The 12901-nt window shown below is 45.6% G+C and overlaps 2 protein-coding genes across 3 annotated transcripts; both read right to left on the reverse strand.

The window, feature by feature from the left end:
* Positions 1-296: 296 nt before the first annotated feature.
* Positions 297-8581, reverse strand: LOC125515663 (uncharacterized). Of its 2 annotated transcripts, none has more exons than XM_087529312.1 (6): positions 8249-8581; positions 7569-7710; positions 7118-7299; positions 1640-6995; positions 1191-1273; positions 297-1058 (listed from the first exon to the last, which is right to left on the reverse strand). In XM_087529312.1, exons 1-6 carry the CDS (start codon positions 8462-8464, stop codon positions 900-902), a joined length of 6138 nt encoding a protein of 2045 aa, XP_087385438.1. In that variant the 5' UTR covers positions 8465-8581; the 3' UTR covers positions 297-899. The 2 variants fall into 2 exon arrangements, with proteins under 2 accessions (XP_087385438.1, XP_087385439.1); XM_087529313.1 differs by having other exon boundaries at positions 1139-1273.
* Positions 8582-11499: 2918 nt separating this feature from the next.
* On the reverse strand, positions 11500-12666 carry LOC147967169 (putative F-box protein At1g47790). Its single transcript, XM_087531062.1, has 3 exons — positions 12123-12666; positions 11863-12011; positions 11500-11739 (listed from the first exon to the last, which is right to left on the reverse strand). Exons 1-3 carry the CDS (start codon positions 12664-12666, stop codon positions 11500-11502), a joined length of 933 nt encoding a protein of 310 aa, XP_087387188.1.
* Positions 12667-12901: the final 235 nt, after the last annotated feature.

Consider the following 12901-nt stretch of genomic DNA (forward strand, 5'->3'; position numbering starts at 1 on the left):
TCTTGTAACATGAGATGCAACAATTTTGAGTTACCAAATGTAGTATCTCTCCGATGGGGTTGTCTCAGGACATGGATGGGATGGTCTTCACAGAGAGCCATTGTTTGACTGATAAAGAACTGCAACACAATAGTTATGTACAATAGCTGCAGGACAAATTTATAATGAAAGCCTCGGTAATTCACAAGCCACAAAAAATAGCAACAATTATTGAAGAAAAATAAATTAGAATGCATATGAGTATATGACAAAACTAGGAAAATATTTGACAAGATATATGATGTACCAACTTGAAGTGCACTAGCAGAATCTCTCGCTTTTACTCATTATCAAAATCAAAACAGAAACTTCTGTTGTAAAATTGCAATGCTTTAATACCCTTCAACTCATACAAAAAAAGGCACCAAATGAGGCACTCATGCAAAGTACCACTGCCTAAAGAATATCACACTATGACATATTATACATGGGCTACTGATGGCAGTATATTTACCCAGATATACAGAGCTATACAACTTCAACCCAAACTAAAAAACAAAGAGAGAGAAAACTATGAAAGAGCCTTATCTTTCATCAAATCCTCGATTCTTGACGGCAAAAGGCAAGAATTAGGACATTTCCACTCCAAGCGCAAGCAACTCAATCCAGAGGCGATTCCAGTTTTTCACCTCAAGATGATGATTTTGAGAACTCCCGTATTACTTTGTACAAAAACTCCATGTATTGGACTTCTTTCCCTCGTCCTCTGAGCACACGAAACTAATAAAGAACAATCTCCAATCTCCAGTATTAGAAGCTTTACACAAAAGAACAAAGAACCAGCTCCAGTCACAAGCTTTTAGATGCTCTTGTGAGGTTACTCAGTAGTTGACCATTCTACTGAAACACATGCAGCCTTATCATTTGGTCTGCTTCAAAATATCTGTAGCAACAGATGAAGGTAGAGGAGCACTAAGAGTTTCAGTATCATCATCAACTGACTGGGTGTACTGCAAGTCAGCTAGTTCAGATACAATACTGCTCCCAGTGCTATGACTGATTGTGACTACTGGTTTCCTCTGCAGAAATTATATCAAACCAGTAAGCAGAGTTCAGTTACCTTGTTCAATCATGATTAAAAAAAAATCATACAACTCACCTCAATAAAGAAGATACAAGTTCAAAGCAGCATCTGAGGGAGTGCTACTCACCTCATGGTCGTCATCCAAATCTTCGACAGTCTCTTTCATGACCTCAGATTTACTGTCTTTTGGTTCCTTATCCTTGAGCAGAACTGAAGAATAAGAGGCGTCAGCTAATAAAGATCCAGTTTCATTTTCTCCAATGAAGTGACAGTACAGATTCGATGAACACACACATATATATAGCTGTAATGTCTAATAATCGATAAAGAAAGGTTATTGAACTGGTTCCTTTTTATTTTTCACTTTGAATAGCACTGTCACTATTTTCATACCACTCTTTCCTATTTCTAGTTCTAGACTTATGTAAAACATATAGGACACTATCTTAGCCAAGTGCACTATGAGTGAGTGCAGATTGTTCTATGTAAAACCACTCATTTCAGATCCAGATATTTCTAAGCAAGGCAGCATAGCAAATAACAGCAATAACAAGGATCTATTTCACAGGCATTCACCTTTTTCCCTTCCAGCGTCTATAGGCAGTTCCTGGGGCCGAGGAGCCTCCATGAAGCTGATGTCATGACGAGATGAAGCGGAGCTGGAATTACCATGATTTGAGCTACTTGATTCTTCAGTATCAACCTCATATGGGGAGATAGAATTAACTGGATTTTCATCTTCTGGCTTGAAAGACCCTTCTTGAAGACTAGGGAGACTTGTTGTGTCGGTCTGTGCAGTATGCATAACAGAACCTGAATTGTTAGGAAAATCCTCAGCATTGTCATCGCCATCTAGAGATATTAATGTCCCCTCGAAACTGAACATGCCATCGTAAAGTATCTCAGATGATGATCTCTCTGCGGCTTGAAGACTCTCCGCCACAGTGACATCTGGAATATCTAGGGACCCTGAATTGTCATAGTGATATTCAGAACTGGCTTCCTCAAAACCCAACATGGTTTCATCTTGTTGCTGAGTTCCTTCGTGAGCAATGCCACAAGGTTCTGCCAAGTTGGCCTCTGTAGAATACAAGGATGACTTTACACCGTCTAAATCATTTTCAGTTTTCAAACCCTCTGGACAAACCAAAATCTCCTCAGAACTTAAGGGGTCCTGAGATTCAGGTGATACTTTTTCGCTGAAGCAATGGTTCTCCGGCATGTGAGGAAGATCTGAAGCATAATCATCAGCCAAAGAATTTTTGACTTCACTGATATCTTCAGGAGACATGTAAGCCTTATGAAGAGTTAAATCATCTTCATCTTCCAAAGCTACAGTTGATGTTCTCTCACTATCTTGAGGATCGTCAATTGTATTGGTGAAATAGTTTTCAGCATCATCAGCCTCCTTAGGGGACATTTGGGTCTGCTCAAACGTAACATCATTTTCGAGTTGAGGCTCAGAAAAAAACTGACCACTTTGCAATGTTTCAAATGCATCAACCACCGGAGCAAATGAAGAGGATGATAAGTCCAAGTGTTGATCTGATTGTGCCATGCCATTGATTACATCTGGAGCTACAAAAGAGTCCACAAAGTTTGAAGAAACTTCATGCGGTGAATCAGCAGTTGTTTCATCAGCAATATTAAGAGTTTCAATCATGTTGGTCTCCAGGATAGATTCATCAGTCACTGGGTTGTTTGTGTTATTTTCTGTACTGTCCATGTTATGAAATATCACACGGTTCCTCTCATCAAAGCTTAAACCACGATCATTGTCCGGTTCAGAAGATGTTCCACTTCTGAGAGATTCCAGCATGTTGATCTCTGAAACACATGAAGATGACCTGGAATACAGCGAAAATATTTCAGAGTTTATACCCTCATCTGAAGATGTGTGGCTTCCCTCGAGAAGAAAATTAGTGTCCTGCAGTGTTTCAGATGGAGCTTGTTCCTGGTCGTGAAGAGATTGGAATCCGTTGATGTCTGGGATGGACTGAGAAGGTTCAGAGTTGGCTGCCAAATTTTCTGCAGTTCTAACCTCATCAAGCAAGATGGAAGTCTCTAGAGAAGTCAAAGCTATTTCATCTTCAGGCATAGAAAGTCCTCCCTCACCAGCAAATGGTGCTTCAACTGTCACTTTATCATGATTGACCTCACCTGAAGATAGGAATGTTCCTTCAGAATGGCAAATGCTTTCATGTGGTGGCTCAGGCAATGCTTCCTGACCAGCTTGAGAAGCTTCCTTTACACTGGTGTCCGGAATGACCTGAGCAGATATTGAATTACTTGTCAAATTTTGAGCGGTACTATCATCATCTGGAGAGGCGAGAACAAGGTTTGGATGGTCACATGCTGCCTCGTCTTCTGATTCAGAGAAAACTTCCTCGACGACTCCATGAACTTCGGTCATCTTGACCTCTTCACTGCATATCAAAAGTTCTGATGTAGCCAACGCATCTTCAGCAGTATCAACTACAAGTGGATCCAGAAAAGGCTCCTCCAAATTAAAAGGTAGGGCCTTCTGCTCCTTTAAGTGCAAGTCAGACGTTTCATCCTCGTGTAAGTCCCCGTCCCCCTCTGATAGTAACTCTGAAGATGCAGAGTAGTTTAATTCAGGACTGACTGTAACAAAGCTAACAATCTCTGGAACATCCATTGTCTTGGCAACTTGACTAGATAAAGAAAACTCTGATGTTTCCAAGCACTGATCAGTAGTACTGACCACAGGCGCAGCTTGTAAAGGTTCCTCCTCCAAATTGATGAGTGTCTCATTCTCCTCATTTGTGTTTAATTCGCGTGCTTCTTTCTCCCTAGCATCCTCACCACCCTCCCCAACAAACTCTGGAGAGGATAAGAGGCTCGACTCAGGACTGACCTTAATATAGCTGACACTTTCAACAACTTCCCTTTCCTCATTCTCTTGATTGTACAAAGAGAACTCCTGAGTCTCCCTGCAGTATTCAGTATTATTGACCGCAACTGGGGATAGCAAAACTTGCTCCTCCAAATTGAAGGGTGTTCTGATTTCCTCTGGTACATGGAACTTGGAAAATTCATTCTCCTCAACTCCCACATCATGCAGCTCTGGTTGAAGGCTCAGTTTAGGACTGACTATATCAATGTCAACAATAGCTGCACTTTTAACCTCATCCAGGCAGATGGGAGTATCTAAAGAAGCAATAGACATTTCATCTTCAAACTTAGAAAGTCCTTCAGAGGGTGCAGCATCTTCCACCACATTGGCATATGAATTTGAGTTGCTTGAATAGACTTCATCATTATTGATCTCCGCTGAAGATAAGAACATTCCTTCAGAATGGCGAGTGCTTTGGCATAGTGGCTGAGAAAATGCTTCCTGGCCACCTTCAAGAACTTCATTTAGGTCGCTGTTTCGAATGAATTTCACTGGCATTGAATCAATAATCAAATTTTGAGTGTCACTATCATCCTCCGAATCTGTGACAGCAAGCTTTTGATAGTTAAATGCTTCCTCGCCTTCTGACTCAGAAAAACCTTCCTTGACAACATAATGAACCCCTGTTATCTCGACGCCCTCAGCAGTATCAGCTACAGGTGAATCCAGAATAGGTTCCTTTTCAAAATTAAAAGGTAGGCCATTCTCCTCCAGTATGTGCGAGTCAGACGTTTGATCCTCCTTGAATTCTTCATTATATTCTCCAAGTACCTCTAGAGATGGTGGGTACATCGATTTAGGATTGGCATCTTGAATGCGTAAAGAGACATCTGAAGTTTCCAAGCATTGTTCAACAGTACTGGTACTGACCATAAGCGGATCTTGTAAAGCTTCCTCCTCCATGTTGATGAGTATAGCATTGTCCTCCTTTGTATCTAATTCACATAATTCTTTCTCGGTGGCATCCTCAGCACTCTCCACAACCAACTCTGGAGAAGATAAGAAGCTCAACTCAGGACTGACATTGATAAAGCTGACACTTCCAGCAACTTCCATTTTATCAGTCTCTTCTTCACCACATACAGAGAACTCTGGAGCCCCGGGGCAATTTTCTATATTACTGACTGCAAGCGAGCACGGTAAAACCTCCTCCAAATTGAAGGGCGTCGTACTCTCCTCTGGCATATGGAACTTGGACGATACTATCTCTTCAATTCCCTCGCCAAAGAACTCTGGATAGCTCTCCATGTCAGGAGTGATTGGCAGCTCCTTGTCATTGACTGCATACAATGTAGGGCTCTCCATTGGAGTCAAAGAATAGACTTCGTCATTATTGATCTCCCCGGGAGATAAGAACATTCCTTCAGAATGGCGAGGGCCTTGATGTAGCGGTTCAGAAACTGCTTCCCAGCCACCTTCAAGAGCTTCATTTATGTCGGTGTTTGGAATAAATTGAACAAGCATTGAGTCACTTATCAAATTTTGATTTTTACTATCATCAATTGAAGAAGTGACAACAAGATTTGGATTATTAAATGTTTCCTCGTCTTCTGATTCAAAAGAACCTTCCTGGACAACATCATGAACTTCTGTTCTCTCGACATCCTCAGCAGTATCAGCTACAAGTGAATCCAGAATAGGTTCTTTCTCAATGTTTAAAGGTAGGCCATTCTGCTCCGGTAAATGCAAATCAGACGTTTTATCCTCCTTCAAGTCCTCATCACCTTCTGCAAGTAACTCCGGAGACGCTGTATACATTAATTCAGGAGTGGCTGTAACAAAGTTTATAATTCCAGAAACTTCCCCCGCCTTGGTATCTTGAATGCATAAAGAGGCATCTGAAGTTTCCAGGCATTGTTCACTAGTACCAGTACTGACTATAAGTGGACCTTGCAAAGGTTCCTCCTCCATACTGATGAGCATAGTATTCTCCTCCTTTGAGTTTAACTCACATAATTCTTTCTCAATGGCATCCTCAGCACTCTCCACAACTAATTCTTGAGAGGATAAGAAGCTTAACTCAGGACTGTCATTAGTAAAGCTGACACTTCCAACAACTTCAATTTTTTCAGTCTCTTGACCGCACAAAGAGAACTCTGGAGTCCCCAAGCAATGTTCGATATTACTGACTGCAGGTGGACACAGTAAAACCTCCTCTGAGATGAAGGATGGCGTACTGTCCTCTGGTGTATGGAATATGGACGATTCTGTCTCCTCGACTCCCTCGCCAAGCAACTCTGAATAGGTCCCCATGTCAGGAGTGATTGGCAGTTCCTTGTCATTGACTGCATAGGGAGTAGGGCTCTCCTTTGGAGTCAAAGAATACATATGCAACACTTCTGACTTGTGTGGATCAAGCAATGCTTCCTCCCTGACACCTTCGGGATGCAACATTTTCAAGGTTTCTGATGCAGGTAGTACCAGACCAGACAGGTCAGGGCTGAAGTCATTTAAGCTATTATGAGCAACAAAGTCGTCTGATGAAGATGCAGGGGAGCGTGAATCGTCTCCGTCATAAAAATTATTATGAGAACCAACTGGAGATATGGGATTCTCCTTGCTGGAATTGGAACGAGTTTCCACAATGTCCCATAATCCATCAAACCCTTCTTTGTCACCATCTCCTTCAGACAATTCTTGAGGGGTATCTGCAGGTTGAGCATGCATGCTGCGGCAATCATCAAAATGATACGAAATAGTATCTTCAGTGGAAATAGGGACATGGACATGCTGATCTAAATGTGCAGAGACAGATGGCATTTCCTGTGTCTTTTCCACACTTCTTTCTATAAAACTGCTGCTGGTCATGTATGTTTTTGCACTTGACAATCTTCTCATCCTTAGTCCACCTGAGGGTGCTGATTGGAAATCCTTGCTATGACCCCAAGCCATATCTGCTCCATCATCATCTCTATGCTTAATGCTTGACTGGCGATGTTTCATAAGCTTAGCAGTTTGTGCTGCTGAATCAGTTCCAACCGGAGAATTACTAGCATCGTCCACATCATCACAGTTCTGCACCAGCAAACAAACACCAATTATGTTAACTAGAAGGACGATGTCAGAAGAACAGGACTAAAAGGCAGTGGTGGATTAAAACTATCTGCAGAACATTAGGTTGAAACAAACAGACAGACCTGGACATTGTTTTGGTTGTCCCGGTCAAACTCCCCTGGTTCACACTCAGTTCGCTGCTTGTCCTCTTGAAGTCTTTCAAGCGTTTCCTTGTCCTTGAGGTCAACTGAATCCCTTGGTTCACACTCAGTTTGCGGCTTGTCCTCTTGAAGTCTTTCAAGTGTTCTTTTGTCCTTTAGGTCAACTGCAGAGCAAGATTAGCTGGGGTCACTCAGGAGATACTTGTCACCAACGCATTATCAGAACATACAAGGCACTCAATTTTAGCGGTTTGGGAAGATTTTGCTACTCGGACTTAAAAAAAAAACAAGTTTATAACTCCACATTGGGTGAGTTGTGACCAGGGAGGAGAGGACAACTGCTTTAGAACTAGCGGCATCATTCATATGTTTTGGGTGTGTGCACGAATGAATGTCGAAATCCAGACATTAAATGGGAAGTGAAAATTATTACGCATTCTGGTGAAGCGGACGTAGGCAGCGTAGATGAGCGTAGCGAGAGCAGGGACTGCGAGCACGGGCAGCACCTGGATGGGCTGCCGCCAGGTCAGACTCCGTCTCCTCGCCCTCCAGAACGCGTAGATGAACACCAGCACCTGATCAACGCAAAAGACAAATGAACAATCCGTACGAATCCCTGCGCCGAAACAGCGAACAGGTAAAATACTGCAGCCTACTATCACTGCCACAAGCAGGCAAACATGCATGAATTGTTTCTGAAATAACAAAAGCAGAGCAGATTGTCCATTCTAGTTGAAGGGCGTAAATTGTTTCTGAACAGGAGTAGTTAGTAGTTTGAAATTAAACAAGCAAGAAGAGAACAGATTGTGCAGTCCAGTCGTGCGTGCATCGTCGCTACATCTACATGAAGAGCCGGTGAATACTGAATTAATGATCACTGAATAACTCTGGATTCTAATTCAATTTGCCGAAAGAATTGCATGCTAATTGCTTGAGTAAATTTCAGCAGGAAGTACTGAATTCTTCCAGGCAAAGGAAGAACTCATCCATGATCGTGGGTAGTACTAGCGACGGCGAGCCGGCTGACTGCTTGACTTGGCTTGCGCATACAAGCAACCACTCCCACCTGAACCAAGCTCTCTTGGGAGAGAGCCAGAGCAAGAGCCAGCTCACCTCGAGGTTGAAGGAGACGAAGGCGAGCTTCCGGCCGACCCGCCGCGCCGCCGCCGCCCGCCTCGCCAGGCGCGACCGCACGGTGGACTCCTCCTCCTCCCCCTCACCGTCGCGGGAGGCCTGGCCCCGGCGACGCCAGACGGAGGCCGCGGCGTGGAGGCGGGACCAGACGCCGGAGAAGAGCCCCGCGGGCGCGTCGTCGCCGGCGGCGGCCATGGGGTTGGTCGGCGGGCCGAGGGTGGGAATCTGGAGTGGAATTTTGGCTTGTGACCAATCAGAGACGTCGTCGCCCACCACCTCTGCTGCACTACGCCACCCTCCTCTTTCTTTTCTGCCCTTTTCTTTTCTTTTGCTTTTCTTCTTTTAGCTGGCAAAATTATTAGCTGAAACACAAGGTGAACAGCTAGCTTGATTCTACTAGTTATTTTATTTTTTTCGAGAAAACCTCCTATCTATTCATCAACTGTTAAGGTAGTACAGAGTACACTAAAAGAAAAATTTACATCCAGGTCCATAAACCACCTAGCGACGACTACCAGCACTGGAGCACTGGATTCTACTACTTGAATAATTTACTTGATTTTAGCTTTTGTTTTTGTTTCTCTGTTACTTGATTTTTTTTCCTGTTTTTATTTACCCGGTATTTCACCCGGCTATGGTTGGCGCATCATCTATTCACCGAGATGTGTGCATTTTTTTTATGACTGGTGAAATATACCATGTTTGGCAGTGTTGTCGTCATCGTCATCCTCCTCTTGCATTGCAGAGTGATACCGAAAGATGTTGCAGGTATGTGACACGATAATTTTTTTTCCTTTTGAAGGAACCGGTTCGGTGACACAATATTTTCTTAAATTTGTACGTGACTAACAAAGAGGGACACATTTTCTCGATCGTCCATGGCAGTCCTCCACTTATCTTCTTTCCTAGGATGAAATATACAAACTAGTGCTATAAAAAGTTGCAAATGATTTCTCTCGCAAAGAAAATGTTGCAAATGATTAGATGCAAGGGGAATCAAGTCAGGTCTGCACTTGGCAGTCAATCTGAACATTTGATGCAAGGAAAAAGTGTTATGATCACGTCCTAACATGACAAGATTCCAGACACACAGCCATGCATGCCACTACGCACGCATGCCAGCATATATACAAAAGTAAAACTAATTGGCTAGTGCCAACGGCAACCTTTCAGCCCATGAAAAGAAAACAGATGAATCTAACTTGCTAATAAGGCCGTGTACCGTTGAATGTATTCAATTAGTGGCTCAGTATCTTGGATGTGCTCGTTGGGTTGAATGTGTGTGCATGCGTGTTCATAGATGTAAGCGTATGTGCATGTATATGAGCATCTGAGTTTGTATCGTGTCCAGAAACAAGTTTTTCTTAGCAGTAGTGCTTATTGGTGGATTGCGGGTGCTTAATTATGCAGCTCTGGTGTAGAAATAAACGATGGCACTTAAAAGGTGGATGAGATATTTCGCACAAAATGGTGGATGAAATGACACAACATTAATCAAACCCAACTAGAACTGGCAGGGAGAAGTAACTGCATAGTATTTCTGCAAAAGATACAAATGGCATAGAAAAAGAGAACAAAAAGATCGATTGGGGAACAACTATCTCCTCAATTGCGCATCGCTTCATTCCATTAGCGCGAGGCTCTCCTCAAATAATCCTAACCTAGGCTTATTGTAGTCATGAAAGCTGCCGACAATCGACTCATCCTCGTCCGGGCTGAATAGGATCTCCGGTTCATTGCCATTAGGTATGTCTAGAGCAAACACCTTGCAAGTACCTGTATCGAACATGATTCTCCTATGTCCGTTGTTCCAATCGCACATGCCAAGTGGAGCAATACAGGAGGACTGCAACTGCTTCCGAATAGATTTTGTCCAAGTCGTTGGATCAATTTGACAAAGTTGCTCCCAACGCTGTTGTCGTTTCCTGTAATCCCTCAGCACCCATATATGGCACGAGCCATGACGACGGTGACCAATATTTTTATGGTAGACGCATAAGCACCCGTCCAGCTCAGTCATTCTGACCGAAACATGCCTCGTATTGGGCGGTGGCTCCATTGTGCCATAGGTCTCGCTGCTAAGATCGAAAGAGATGATGCGACGACCACGACGAAGGAAGACACCTGGGTTCTTCTCATCCACGATGCACGCAGGAGGCCTTCGGGCGGTAGGCCTCCAGTACGGTGCGGCGCCGAGGACGAAGACCGAGCAGAAACCGAGGCCATATGTCACACACCGGGTGAAGAATGGTAGACTGTTGGGGAGAGCTAGGGCTAAACCGGTAGAAGGGTTGCAGACATGGTAACCTGTGTCGGGGCAGCTGATGAGGACGAGGCCATCGAGGGGCCTAGTGAGAGGAGTCGGCCGGTGGAACTTGTGCATGGGGCATGATCTTTGTCGGCGGTGCACCACCAGGCTGCCAGGTGTACAAGTACGTCGATCCATCTTCTTCTAATGTCTCGTCGTTAGGGCTGAAGAACACCTTGAGCTGGCCTGGCCTGTTGGCTCGGCGGCGGTGGAGATATCGGAAGGACGCCGACGAGAGCGTGGTGCACCATGAACGCGACAGGATGTAGAGGCGGCCGATCGACTGCCCGCCGCAGTTCGGGAGGCTCCACGCGCCGTCGTGGCATCTCAGGCAGGGTTTCACCTCCTCCTTTGTCCCCAACATTGATCATCTCTTCAACCATGCCAAGCCCCTTGCGTCGCACCGCGGGATTCTCCTCACGCGCCCCTCTTGCCTAGGCCGCTCGACCTCCGGGAGCTCCACCTGGCGCTGGCGGTGTGCCAATCTCTTATCGGTGACGTGCACCTCCTCTCACTGCCTACCGGGAGAGATGTGACGGGTACGTGCTTCTCATGGAACCGGCGCCGGCTTTTCGTGTGCTTTTTCACCGCCTTCCGCTCACAAACCGGCTTGTGTACGCCTACTCTTATTCCTCCGCCCATCAAGTGTCCAGACGTCGACTGGCTCACTATATATAAGTTGTATTGCAATATATACCTCAGGTATAGATTTTACCACATCGTCAAAAGAAAGTTGATGAGATCACTTTACAAAAAAGGTAATTAAACTCAACTAAAATCGCCAAGGGAAAAGAAGCTGTGTGCTTTTGCAAAAGATACAAGAGGCACAACCATTAATTATGCACCTAAGCAAAAAGGGAAAAAGATGATGGGGAGAATTAAGTCACTTGGGTAACAGCGGTATCCTAAATTGCGCATCACCTCATTCGAAAGGAAACAGAGGCGTGAGGCTCTCCTCGAGTAGCCCCAACCTAGGCTCACCGTGGCCATCAAAGCTGCCAGCAATTGCCGCGTCCTCGACCGGGCAGAATAGGATCTCTAGTGCATCACCGTTAGGTACATTGACAGCAAACACCTTGCTAGCACCCGCAGCCAACATGATCCTCCTCTGCCCATTCTCTCCATCGTACATGCCAAGTGGAGCCATCCAGGGAGACCACAACTGCATCCCGTAAGATTTTGTCCAAGACGTCAGATCGATGCGACAAAGCTGCGCCCATCGCCGTCGTGGTTTCGCGTAATCCCTTAGCACCCACATATGGTATAGGCCTTGACGGATATTTACGTAGGAGACGCATAGGCACCCATCTAGTTCGGTCATTCTGGCCGAAGCACGCACCGCCGGATTTGGATTCAGTGGTGGTGGCTCGAGCGCGCCAAAGGTCTCGCTGCTAACATCGAAGGAGACAATGCGACCACCATGGCAAAGGAAGTGCAGACGCCCGTCAAGGAAGACGCCCGGGTTCTTCTCATCCACGGTGCACGTGGGAGGAGAGTTGCCAACAGTCCACCATTCGCCAAAACTCCTCCAGTACGGCCGACCGCCAAGGACAAGGACCTCGCAGCGGGTCGGGGCGCGAGGGCCGCTGAATATGCGTACTACCTTGTACTTGTCGGTCACCGAGCAGTAACCAAGGCCGTACGCGATGTTCTCGACGTAGAATGGTACATATATAGCCATCTTCAACGGCAGTGCGGTGTCGGGGAGAGCCACAGCTTCCCCCGTAGAAGGGTTGCAGACGTGGTAGCCAGTGATGTCACAACGGACAAGAACGAGGCCATGGAGGGGTCTGGTGAGCGGAGCCGGCAAGCGGAACCTGTGGGGCGTGAGCTTGGTCGTAGGTGCGCCACCGGGTTGCGAGGCGTAGAAGTAGGACGACGGTCCATCTTCATGCAACATCTTGTCGGAAGGGCTGAAGAAGACCTTGAGCTGGTCCGGCCTGTTGGCTCGCTGGCGATGGAGACCGAGGAAGGACGCCGACGAGAGGGCGGCGCGCCACGAACGCGACAGGCTCCGAAAGCAGCGGACCGACTTGGCCGGCAGGTAGGAGAAGATCTCGGTGAGGATATCGTCGGGCAAAGCCGCCATTGATTGCTGTCTCTCGCTGAGTTAGTTACGATTGACGTTGGTGATGTCTATGGTCGATTCCTGTGTGCACCCTCGTCGCCTTTTAGGAGGGAAGGCAAGCAGAACCGGTATGTACGTACGTAGTTATCTTCTGGTGTATATATGACCAGGTTGGACCAACCGAAACCTACTCGAAACAACCACGTCTAAATTACTAGGACACCAATATCCAGCGTCTGGAATTTGTTTTGAGCTT

This window comes from Triticum urartu, chromosome 6A (assembly GCF_056163025.1).
Source record: "Triticum urartu cultivar PI428250 chromosome 6A, HENAU_Tu73, whole genome shotgun sequence".
Classification (NCBI taxonomy): Eukaryota; Viridiplantae; Streptophyta; class Magnoliopsida; order Poales; family Poaceae; genus Triticum; species Triticum urartu.

Bases quoted from the DNA above. Each gene is read 5' to 3' on its own strand.
- LOC125515663 (XM_087529312.1), bottom strand. From the start codon at position 8,464: ATGGCCGCCGCCGGCGACGACGCGCCCGCGGGGCTCTTCTCCGGCGTC. The intron at 7,711-8,248 runs GTGAGCTGGCTC...TGCGTTGATCAG, and splicing joins TCGTCTCCTTCAACCTCGAG to GTGCTGGTGTTCATCTACGC. The intron at 6,996-7,117 runs GTCTGTCTGTTT...TTGCTGGTGCAG, and splicing joins ACAACCAAAACAATGTCCAG to AACTGTGATGATGTGGACGA.
- LOC147967169 (XM_087531062.1), bottom strand. From the start codon at position 12,666: ATGGCGGCTTTGCCCGACGATATCCTCACCGAGATCTTCTCCTACCTG. The intron at 12,012-12,122 runs GCGGTCGGCCGT...ACGGGCGTCTGC, and splicing joins CTGCGAGGTCCTTGTCCTTG to ACTTCCTTTGCCATGGTGGT. The intron at 11,740-11,862 runs GTAAATATCCGT...TACGGGATGCAG, and splicing joins GGTGCCTATGCGTCTCCTAC to TTGTGGTCTCCCTGGATGGC.